At 46.0% G+C, this 12,766-nt stretch overlaps 1 protein-coding gene across 1 annotated transcript in view; it reads left to right on the forward strand.

Annotated features, from left to right (window-relative positions):
• CCNF (cyclin F) overlaps positions 1-12,766 on the forward strand; it is a 61,084-nt gene that overhangs the window by 21,158 nt on the left and 27,160 nt on the right. Inside the window, exons 2-5 of the mRNA XM_068244423.1 lie at positions 2,299-2,453; positions 2,569-2,675; positions 6,516-6,583; positions 11,172-11,386. Coding sequence (XP_068100524.1) covers positions 2,299-2,453; positions 2,569-2,675; positions 6,516-6,583; positions 11,172-11,386 — 545 coding nt within the window. The remainder of the gene's footprint in view (positions 1-2,298; positions 2,454-2,568; positions 2,676-6,515; positions 6,584-11,171; positions 11,387-12,766) is intronic.

A 12,766-nucleotide genomic window follows, 5' to 3' on the forward strand; every position in this document is an offset into this window, starting at 1 on the left:
TTTGTAGGCAGCCTCACCAATGCCCAGGTGGGGTAATTAGTGTCTCAGCTACATAGAATGCAGCTAGCTGAGACACTAATTATCCCACCTGTGCATAAGTGCGGTTGTCTGCAAAACATGCACCATTGGGGAGTCACGAGGACCGGTTTGAGAAACGCTGGCATAATGTATGACCAATTCTGATGTACGGTAGTAAACTACTTGGCCAGTTCCCCTGAAGTTTAGTATAAAAGGACTCTCTGGTATTTGAATTTGGCCACTCTCAGGATGGCATACCTTGGCATAAAGAAACAGCAGTGGATATTGAATGTTGACAATGCATTGCTGGTTTCTATACTTATTAGCAAGTACAGCCTTTTCCAGCCATTCTTTCCACATCTCTTGCACAAATAGTTACACAGTTGCACTGGTTTATAACTAAGGTGAACTAGGACACAGGAGCCAGCTGTGTTCAAGATTTTCACATTTTGGGATTGTTTGCAGTGGTTCCCAAACTTTTTCGGTTGAGGGCACCTGAAACTTTTTTCAAGGCACCCCTCGGCAAAAATAACTACTGAAATGCTGTTAAGACCCTTATTCAGCAGCACCTCCCAAAGGATGGGGATGAACACCGAGGCACCCCTGGCAGGTGCTCAAGGCGCACCAGGGTGCCGCGGCACCCAGTTTGAGAACGCCTGGTTTAAAGTGTTTTTTAGCTTGTTTTCTTATTATTTATGTGGCCGTTCCAGCAAAGAATAATTTCACTTGGAAGGTGCCTTTTAATTTATCCTCCTAAAGTTGACCACACACGATGCAATAAAAATCAGATTTTTAAGTAAGTTCAATAAAAACAGAAAATCAAACGGACGTTGGGAGGGATTGGGGTGGTGTTGGTGGGGGGGGGGGGGGGGGGGGGAATTGGTGTGGTGTGTGTGTGTGTGTGAGAAATCTGATAGAGCCTCCCATTTTTATTGGTACAAGTGAATTGGAAGTGTCTGATTCTTCCGATCAATGGTGTAGTGACTGTCAGTTTCATGCTTTATAGACCTAAGCAATTTTTTTTCAGTAGTGGGTTTATTTATTTTTTTTCCTTCATAATTGAGGAAAAATTGAATGTTTGTGTGATACATTGGTCAGATTTTTCAAATGGAACACTTGATCTGAAAAATTGGTCTTAATTCTTGAATTACCGGTAATAAGTAATCTCTAAACATATTGTATGTGTGGCCACCTTAATGTTGAAGGATAGAGTTGTCTGAAGGTCAGTACATCCAAGGCCATGAATTATACAGGTTGCATCCTAGCTGATTAAAACAACATGAAGATAGTCTTTTCATCAATGACCCTGTATGCGCCAAAACCAATTCCGGGTACAACCCACCGTTGTACTTGGCGACATAAATTATGATTCTGATAGTAGAATTTGAGCCAATGGAAACCTGAGGTACAAAAAAAAAAAATTTACTTTTGCTACCTTTCTTTTTTTCCTTAAATTTTTTTTTAGTTTGCCTGATTGTGTTAATCCTATGCCTCTAGTACAGTAAATATCTCTAAAACAGACCCATAAGTAGCATGCGACTGAGATTTTCTGACTCCACTGGTTGCTAAAAGGTCACCATGAAAGTCCAGCAATTGGCATTTTTTTTTTTTACCTAAAGGGAATAAAGATGGAAGTTTTATTGTTTCGTTTACTGTCAGATCACTTAACATCCCCCTTCTTCATGTAATATTCCTTTTTAACTTGAAGCAAAACTCCACCAAAGCTTACAAGGCATTTTGGTGAAGGGAGGTAAAATGCTGTATAATACATCAGTAGCCACCATCAAAAGATGTACTGGTTTGAAAACTGTAACTGTTTGAATCCTGGTGAATTTTGAGATTCAGAAGGCCATTGAACAGTGTGCTGGAAGTCTGTAAAATTATTTGATAGACAAGACAAATAACATTTATATCACACTATTCTCCTGGCGGGCTCAAAGCGCCAGAGCTGCAGCCACTAGGACACGCTCAATAGGCAGTAGCAGAGTTAGAGAGTCTTGCTCAAGGTCTACTGAATAGGTGCTGACATGCTGAACAGGAAGAACCGAGATTCAAACTCTGGTCTCCTGTGTTGTAGGCAGAGCCCTTAACCAGTACACTATCCAGCCACTTTGGGCGCCAAAACTTTATATGGCACATTGTGGAGTGGAATTTTGAACTTGCATGTGCATCTCTTCATTGTAGCCACATGGGTATAACTTACAGTATAATGATTGGTATGGCAGTGCAGGGCATTCCTGGTTTACAATTTCTCTCATACACTTTCTTTTCTCCCCACAGTCCTGCACTGTCGCTGCTCAAAATGTTTTACAGCCCCACCCAAGCGAAGAGTGAAACGACGTCCGAGACTCCAAACGCTGCTCAACCTTCCAGAAGATGTCCTCCTCTACATCCTGGAGTGCCTCCCTGCTACAGATATCCTATCTATGCGGAATGTAAGGCTCTCAGCTTTTCATATGGATGTGTGTGTTTTGCGTCTTTAGTTCAGCTGGCAAGGTGAAACCATACAAGTTCATTAGTAAAGTCTTATTGGATTTCTGTTTTTCTCAGGTTCATCCTCACTTGAGGTTCTTGGTGGACACACACAGCAGTGTTTGGGCCCGCACCTGTTTTCAAGAAGTGTGGCCTTCTCCTGAAAACTTGCACCTCTTTGAAAGGTAGTTTTCAATAATAGTTTATTGGCACAGTTATATGCATCCTATTCCATTTAATTTAATTGTGTTTAAAGTGAAACAGTGACAGACGGAAAAACTAGCTGCTAGATACCATATATACTAGCATATAAGCTGATGTAGCCGAGATACCCACTTTTCCCTTAGAAACCAAGAAAGTGATTGAATTGCATATAAGCCCCCTCCACAGTATCCAGATGTGCCCCAGTACATGTCAGCACCCCTCCCCATAGCCAGATGTGCCCCAAGGATGATACAGCTGTGTCTCGACACCACTAGATGGCGTCCTAGATATGAGGCAGGGATTGCCACACAGGATGAATCCCCGATCACTGCACTACTGTACCTCCACTCCACAAGCCTGGGACACGGGTTTTCTTTTAGCAGCGCACTCTGCACACCATGTGGATTGAGGGCATGGACACAGCAGGGAGCCAGCTGGCAAGAGCAGGATCACTAGTGCATGATTCTTACGCTCCTCTGCCTGTAGCGAAGCCTGCTCCACCATCCATTCTACTCAACTGACTCGCATATAAGCCAGGGGGTTACCTTTTTAGCACATTTTCTGTGCTGAAAAATTAGGCTTATACACGAGTATATACAGTGATTGCCTAGGTAGAGGTCCAGAGGCTTCTTACCTCCTCCTTGACCCCAATTTTGCTGCACATGGCCTCTCTGAACACATCTGACAAAAGCACCCCTCCCCCATCACCACTACCATTCACCAGCGTGGCCATACTGTGCTAGTAGAACAAAGCTGCTCGCCCATGAGCAGCTCTATGCTACTGAGCAGGCGGGTCCTTACTAGTCTCGGGCAGTGACATTAGTCTTGTGGAGGGTTTTAGGATCCAGAGGATTCTTGGATAATTATCTAAAGGTACCCAAGGTGATAGACATATGGAGGCTGCCATATTTATTTCCTTTTAAACAATGCAAGTTGCCTTGCTGTCCCACTGATCCTGTGTCTAATATGTTTAGTCATAGACCCTGAAAGATTGCAGATCAGGTGCTCTGACTGAAGTCTAAAGGCAGCCATACACTGGTTGATTGCCACCAGATCAACCAGCAGATAGATTCCTCTGTGATCGAATTTGATCAAAGAGGGATCTATTGGCTGCCTACACTGCAAACAGATTTTGAATCTATTTCACTATAAAATCGATTCACAATCTGTGGAGCTGCCGCCTCCCCCAGCATACATTACCTGATCCGGCCGGCGCGAGTTCCCCGGTCTCTGCTGTCTCTTCTCCGCTCTGGGCTCCAGCTTCACTTTACTTCCTGTCGGCGGAAGTTTAAACAATAGAGGGCGCTCTACTGTTTAAGGAAGTAAGTGAAGCCAGTAGAAGCCCAGTGCGGAGAAGGGACAGCTGGGCCACGCGCCGGCGGAACAGGTAATGTATTGCCACTAGTGTCGGTCATCGGACATTCGACAGCCGATATCGCTGCACTCCTTACCCGCCGGCGATCGAGCTAAATTTTTTGCTCGGACAGGATTGATTTTCGGACGGAAATCCGTCGACCGGTCAGCGTTTGCGCATCGATTTCACAGCAAATTCAATCACAGTGATCAAATCTGCTGTCTATCGGCGGGAAATCGAGCACCTTATCTGGTTTAGCTGCTGGCTTGTTTAAAGCGATACTATCGATTAACGTGTTTTTTAACCTGAGTTGGCCATACACTCGTTGGATCAGAAAATCTATCTGATGATCTATCTGCTGCTAATCTATCTGTGTTTAGGAACATTTTCTACTAGGAACAGATTTCCAATAGATTTCATACTGAAATTTATTGAAAATCGATCTGATGGCATTTTTTTGCCATCAGATTTCCATTAGGTCCAATGCAAAATGATAAGCAATCTCAACAGATCGACCTAGATTTTCCAGCATGTCAGATCGATTGAAATCAATTGAAATTGGCCACAAATCGATCGATCAGCTAATCTATTTGCGATCGATATCGATCGGCCGCTAATTGGCTCAGTGTATGGGCCCCTTAATGCTGGAAATACACGGGTCAACCCGGCGGCTCAATTAGCCGCTGGATCGACCCCCGCCGCCGTCCGGATCGATTCCCGCTCGTCCCCACAAGCGATTGCTTATCTTCCGCTCGATTCCTGCGGGCAAACAATAGTGGGGAGTCTATCCTGCGGGTCATCAGACCTGTCGGATCTTATCAATCAAGCCATCAGCGGCTCTATTGATAAGCCTGCCTCGACCCCGTGTATGCCCAGCATTTGAGAGCGTTCCTGAAGTGCTGGTAAATGATGTATACATTTCATTTGCTTATCTTTTATTTACTGTAACAAATTCCTTTCACACTGAACTGATTACACTGTCTGCTCATTTCTGACGGGAGAGTTAATGAGGGAGGGAGTTAAAGCTGGCCATACACTGGCCCGATTTCCCGCCAATCGACAGCAGATTCGATCACTGGGATCGAATCTGCTGTCAAATCGTTCACGCAACACGCTAATTTTCGATCTATTTCGGCCCGAAATAGATCGGTCCCGTCGATCGCGGCGTGCGGAAAATTACAGTCGATCGCCGCGGGTAAGGAGCGCATTGCTAGCGGCGTACGACCGACGCAAGTGTACATTGAAGCTGGCTCCCGGCATCTTCTCCGCATCACCTCCCGGCTCCCGGCTGGCATCTTCTTCGCATCAGCTTCCGCATCCCGGCATCAGCATAACTTCCTGTGTCACTGCAGTGACAGCGGAAGTACAAATAGAGGGCGCTCTATTTGAACTTCCGCTGTCACTGGAGTGACAGTTATGCTGGAAGCCGGGATGCGGAAGCTGATGCAGAGAAGATGCCCGGGACCAGGCTTCAGGTAATGTATGCGGGGGGCGACAGCGGCAGCTCAGCAGATTGTGATCGGTTTGAGGCTGAAATCGATTCACAATCTGTTTGCAGTAAAGGCAGCCATACGATCCCCCTCTGATCAGATTCGATCAGAGAGGGATCTATCTGTTGGTCGAATCTGATGGCAAATCGACAAGTGTATGTCTACCTTAACTCTGTGTGTCATGCTGGGCATACACGGGAGTTGTGCGAGCCTGATGGCTCGATTGATATCTGACAGGTCCGATGACCTGCCGGATAGATTTCCTGCTCGAGGACGAGCGGGGATCGATCCGCACACTCGGACGAGCGGGGACGCGGCAGGGGTCGATCCAGTGGCTAATCGGCCGCCGGATCGACCAGTGTATGCCCAGCATAAAGGTGGCCATACACTCGTTAGATTAGCAGCAGATAGATCATCAGATTTTCTGATCTATCTGATGTGCTTAGGAACGGATTTTCAATAGATTTGGACACTGAAATGGCAGCCTCAATATCACGCTAACATCTGTTCCCTTTTATAAATATGAAAGCTGCCTCACCTACTGCAATCAATGCATGGGAGTTTTATGTCTCTGACTGCTGCATTGAAGCCAGTGGAACATGCTGAGTAAGCTCTGATATGGGGGTCCCGTCAATACAACGAACAATATCGGGGGGGGGGGGGGCGCTTATAATCTGTATTGTGTAAAATGTGCATGTAGAGAAAAATGTGCATGACCGACCTTGTGAGAAAATTATGGCTGCCCCATTGTGGTGGTTTTTTGCTGACATCTATTTTATGGATAGACTAGATGTTAGTTTATTTGGGGCTTTTTAGGAAGTCTTGTTTCTTTTCCCCAGGACTTTAACTCCAGCAATTGATGCACAATAAGTTAATGTTCTCACATCATATTCCCCATACTGGGAAAAAAAGTGCTACAGCAGATGTATGTGCCTTTATAAATTTCTGATTATTATTTCTGTATCTGTTCTCTCCAGGGCGGCAGAGTGCGGGAACTTTGAAGCATGTGTAAAGCTGGGAATTGCGTACTTGTACAATGAGGGCCGTAAGTGTCATTTTTGTCATTATTTTGAATCAATTGTGGAGAGAATGGCAACTGGACAGCAAGGCCACATACTGTGTAGTTTTGCAACTTCAGCCATGCAGGCAGCTTTCACCAACAAGGCTCTGAGTCCCAGATTAGCTGGACTTCAGCCTTTGAAGCCGAGGGATGTCCATTCTTCCCCATACAACACCTGCGTCACACATCTTAAACAAACCTACCACACCACCCTTATTAGGCCACTACCTCAACACTGAGGTTATACAGCTGTCAGGGGGTTAGAAGTCAAAGTCCCATCCTCATTATAAGTACTTGCAAATAGTAGTCTTTTTATATTTGTAACCAGTGCTGCTGAGGTAGCTAGGGTGCAGTGTGTAAAATAGGAATGAGATGTGAATACTGCTTGGAAATGGAACGCATCCATTCTCTTTGAAATCGACTACAGTATCTAATGCTCTGCGAGTATAAAGAATCGGCACAACACAAGTCACTGTTTTGTCCTGTAGGTTCGATCACCAGGATTTGCAATTCTTCTGTTGAATTCAACATCTCCTATTGAGCTTTCAATTTTTCTGAGTTTTTTTATGGATTAAAAGTGTGGCTGGGTGCAGCTGTAAATTTTCCTCAAGCAGATGGGAAGAGTGGTGGGGTTGACAGTTGCGTAGCATTGTATTGTATACAATTCTATAATGCTGTTTGGGTGATTCTTCAACAGATTTATGCTTAACCACTTAAAGGGAAGGTTTAGGCAGCGCTTAAAAAAATAAATATCCAAATCCACTTACCTGGGGCTTCCTCCAGCCCGTGGCAGCCAGGCTGTGCCCTCGGCGCCGCTCCGCAGGCTCCCGGTGGTCTCCGGTGGCGAGCCCGACCTGGCCAGGCCGGGCTTCTTCTGCGCTCCACAATGCGTGTCATTGGTGCACGCTGACGTCATCCGACGTCCTCCGGGCTGTACTGCGCAGACGCAGTAGTTCTGCGCCTGCGCAGTTCAGCCCGGTGGACGTCGGATGACGTCAACGCGCACCAATGACACGCATTGTGGAGCGCAGAAAAGCCTAACCTGGCAGCCCGCTTGGCCAGGTCGTGCTCGCCATCGGAGACCACCGGGAGCCTGCGGAGCGGCACCGAGGGCACAGCCTGGCTGCCACGGGCTGGAGGAAGCCCCCAGTTAAGTGGATTTGGATATTTATTTATTAAGCGCTGCCTGAACCTTCCCTTTAAGGACCGGGGCTGTTCTCTGCGATCTGTGCTGCGTGGGCTCTCCAGCCCGCAGCACAGATCGTGTGCAAGGCAGGGCAATCAGACTTCCTCCAACCCCCCCCCCCCCTTTTCCCCACTAGGGGGATGACCTGCGGGGGGGGGGGGGGGGGGGTCTGATCACCGCCGCTCCAAGTGGCCGAGCGGGGGGGGCTCCTCAAAGCCCCCCTCCGCAGCGCGATTCCTCCCTCCCTCTTCTTCCCTCGCTACCTCTTCCTCCCTGGGCGGCACAGGACGGCGATGCGTCCTGCGCCGCCTCTGATGGGCTTCAGCCTATCACACTGAGGCGATCCCTGGCCAATCAGAGGCCGGGGATCGCCGATCTCCTTTATGACAGCGCCGTATTGATGTAAACAGTGGGGATTTCTTCCCCCGCGTGTTTACAATTAGCCTGCGAGCCGCGATAGGAGGCTCGCAGGCTATTCACGGAGACACCCTCCGTGAACTGACATGGAACGGCCGCTCGAACGTTTCCATGTAAAACCACAAACGACCAGCCGCCGCCTATCTGCGTTAGCTGGTCAACCTGTGGCGGGGGTGAGGGAGTACATTTTGGATACTTAAAGAAAGATAAACAGAGCTAATGGAAGGAAAGCTATTATACATACCTGGGGCTTCCTCCAGCCCCAAACGCACGGATCGCCATCCACCGCTGCCCGCATCTAGGAGAACCGGGACCCCGCTCTGCCGCCAGTCAGAGCCAGTCTAGCGTAGCAGAGGTGCGCTCTTTGCGTATCTCTGCAGCAGTGTATGGAGAGATACGTAGAGGGTGCACTTCTCCTGCGTAGCGTGGCTCTGATGACGTCACTGACAGGAGCTGGTTCTCCTAGATGCGGGCAGCGGTAGATGGCGGTGTGGGATCGATCAGCGTGTATGGTGCTGGAGGAAGCCCCAGGTATGTACAGTAACTGCTTTTCCTTCCATTAGCTCTGGTTCCCTTTAAGTAGTTTGAAGCCTCTGGATAATTTTTTGAGACTCCCCAGATCCTCTTCAAGCTCCCCCACTGCTGCCTAGGGCCCTTTTTATTCTTCTGACTTCGCTCCCTGCCCTGTTCAAATGTGTCTCTACTGATCATGTTTGAGTACGGTCTGACCAGGCCCAATACAATGAAATGTTAGAGCAACTCCGACCAAGAATTGAACTTTATCCTAATCAGTAGCTGATATCCCCTTTTACATGAGAAATCTATTCCTTTTCACAAATGGACCATCAGGGGGCACTGTATGGCTGATATTGTGGTGAAACCCCTCCCACAAGAAACAAGAAAAGTATGTACACTTGGCAGTTTCCTGTCTGTGAACCTTGCTGCATTGTGGGAAATGGCTGTTTACAGCTGTTTCCAACTGCCAAAAAACATGCAGCATCTACATCACCTGTCAACAGTAAAAATGTCACCATGTAATGTCAAAATGTAAATCGGGGATTTAAAATATTTTACAATGGGCAAACACTGACTAAATCATTTATACATAATTATTGTAAAAATGAAGCACTTTTTTTATTACATTTTTCACTGGAGATCCTCTTTAAGGCATGGAGGAAAAAGTCATACACCAGTGGCTTTATTCTACTGTGCATGTGCAGACTGTACTCGCACATGCCCAGTGACGATCTGCTCATAAACCGCAGTAGCACCGCCAAGAAAAACTTATTAAGACAAGCTCTTTTCGAATGTTTAGAGGGACTCAGCCCTGCTGGAACATTGGGGTGTTAGAGAACTTCCTTTTCACTTTAGGTTTTCTTAAATCTTATCAAATCAAGGCGGTGTACTGACTACTAATATCTCTGTTCAGGGAGTGATGACTCACTTGTTGTATTGGGCCTGTATCGACCTCTGTATAGCTTGTTTTAGTTTTGTCGCTAGTTATTGCTGGCTACTTGTATATTGCAAAGAATGATTCCTCTGCAATGTGAGTGCACTGGGAAGTCATGTAAAACCTCTTCTGTTTCAGTATGGCTGTTAGAAGCGAGACAGCACAAAATAAAGCAGGGAAATTTGGATGCACCCTGTGTGAATTAAGGTTATAGCGGTGCTCAGACAGTAATTTGGGCGCTGTCAAAATATGGAGCCCAAATTACTATATAAACAGCATAATTCAGCCACCAACAGTAACTGGCAACCGAATTATATCTTTCCCTTGAGTCCATGGCGGCCTGAAGGGGGAATAGTAATTAACGCCACCTGGACTCTTGCAGGATGAGCGGTTTCCATCGTGTTGGAAGATGCGTCTCTGCATTGGGACCAGCTGTCCAAGGCCTGACATCTACACTGACAAATATGGCGCTGCTTTTATGAAGAGATATCTACTAAAGGAAAATCAGAAATGCAATATAAGGTTGCACTATGGATTAGGAAAGCGGAATATAACCCTGCATTTCAACTTTGCTCTAAAACATTATTTACAGTATATTATATGCAACCAGCATTTTTTTTTTACTAGACCAGCATTGGAAGGGTTACACAGGGCTTTAAAGTTTCTGGAGATAGATACATTTATGTAAACAATGTATCTAAGTGTTGAATGTGACTCATCTCTGACTGAGGAGCTTGGAGGACAGCCAAAGAGTGTGTAACATTTATCAATAGATACATGTAACTAAATAGTTTGTATCTATCTGAACTTCTGCATATCTCTCCACGGAACTTTAAACCTCTGTGTTTAACCCTTCCAATGCTGGTCTAGTAAAAAAAAAAATGCTTTTTGCATATAATATGCTGTAAATAATATTTTAGAGCAAAGTTGAAATGCAGGGTTATATTCCGCTTTAACGTACGTGGTGAAGAAAGCCTTCATGTTGTAAAAAAAAATAAAAAAATTCTATATATATTCTCCAATTCCAAGCTGCAGTTATTAGTATCCATTGTACCAAAACAGTAATCATTTCTTACATCCACTGTTTGATGTGGAATCTTTGCTTGAAACAAGTTGGCAGCTGAATAGATTTTGTATAATAGATTACTTTAGTGAAGCTGTATCTGGTTCTAGTGAAATTTTTTAATTTTTTTTTTTTTTTTTTTGGTAATAATGGACCAGACTGTATACTAGTGTTGGTTTTTTAATTTGGCATAGCCAATTTGGAACACCGGAATAATCCCAACTGCCATTGTTCAGCATGGAACAAGTGGGAGACAAGGTCAGAAGTTCACTGCCTTGAAGGAGGAAAAATCTGAGTTACATGAAACGCAATATAAAATGCAGGGCAGTTGGGAGTATTCAGGTGTTCCAAAATGGCTATTCTGAATTTGAACATCAACACTACTGTCTACTTTGTAAATTGTAAGAGAAATTAGTTTACTTCATTTTTAAAAGTGTGTTTTTATTTTTAATTTTAGTATCCATGTCTGATGATGGGAGGGCTGAGGTCAATGGGTTGAAGGCTTCTCGTTTTTTCAGCCTAACAGAAAGGCTGAACTCTTCAGCACACCCCTTTGTCTGGCTCTTTATTAGGCCCCCCTGGTCAACCTCTGGAAGCTGCTGTAAGGCTGTGGTGTTTGACAGCCTGAAGGAGGAGTGTCAGGGTGACCCCAAGGATGGAGAAGGTCTGACAAGGGTATGTAATGTTTTTACAGTCTTTCCTTCTCTGCTTTCACATTGTACATTCATTTTTCTAAATTCTATGTGCAAACAATATTATTGATTTTAAAGGTGGCCACACATCTGTACATGTGGAGGCCGATCGACCATTAGATTTGATAATCATTATTGAATAAAAATCCATGCTGCCAAAACATGCCCGATCGGCGACCCTTCTAAGATCTCCGGGCTGAAATTGGTTGCATGTATCAATCGGACATGCTGGAAAATATTGGGCAGACATGCTCGATCACATGTGCGGGAATGATCATGAACACATCGGAAACCTCCAGCCGCTGTCCCTGTCGCTGTTTTTCTCTTCCCACGTGCAATGCGACGGCGACCATTTAGTCGGGGGGTCACAAGGCCAATTGCTGAAATCTGTCGGGAGATGGCTTGTGGTTTATGGCGGCTAACACAGATCTCTGATCAAAGAGAGATCTGTCTCTCGGTCGATCATCTGCTAAAATGCCTAGATATAGGTACATTTAAAGAGAATCTGTAACATAAAGTTCCCCTGGGGGGTACTCACATTGGTAGGGGGAAGACTCTGGATCCTATCAAGGCTTCCCCCGTCCTCCTCTGTCCCACGGTCGCACCAATCGAGCTCCCCGAATGGCGGGGATGTAAATATTTTACCTTCCCGGCTCCAGCGCAAGCTCAGTAGCTACATTTGGCTCCAAAATAGCTGGAAATACCCGATCGCGGTCGGGTCTGTTCTACTGCGCACGCGCGAGTCTTCTCCACCTACGCAGTAGAGCGGACCCGACTGAGATCTATTTCCGAGCGGAGAACTGCAACAGCGCCCCCGCTGGAACCAGAAAAGATAATTATTGTACAGCCTGATAAATTGTCGGCTGTGCATTCCGTGGGCTGCAGCAAGACCACAAGTATTAAAGGCAGAGGAGCAGAAGGATAGCCAGGCAACTGGTATTGCTTAAAGGGCAGGTGTCAGTTTAAAAAAACACTTGGTTTCCTCCAGCCCTGGTGGCCCAGGGTCCCCTTCATTGCAGATACTGACCTCACCAGGTCACCATCTTCTGCAGCTGCAGTCGCGCTCCTGTGGCTGGGAGTTTTCTGCACCTGTACAGAATGCTCCAGGCCATATGAGTAGCGCAGCCACATGCAGGCGCAGAAGATCCCAACCTGGCGAGGTCTGCATCTGCAATGGAGAGGAATGCAGTGGGGGTATCTCGGCACCTTGCAGAGAAAAAAAAAATATAGGAGACAAAAACGGGAGCCCAATAGTGTAGTGGCTCCCTATGCTGTATCTACCCAGTCATTTGGCACTTGTATTGGCCTGATGAAGTGGGCTCAGACCTGCGAAACGCTTTGCCTGTGCTAAATAAAAATC

This window comes from Hyperolius riggenbachi, chromosome 7, assembly GCF_040937935.1.
Source record: "Hyperolius riggenbachi isolate aHypRig1 chromosome 7, aHypRig1.pri, whole genome shotgun sequence".
Lineage (NCBI taxonomy): Eukaryota > Metazoa > Chordata > Amphibia > Anura > Hyperoliidae > Hyperolius > Hyperolius riggenbachi.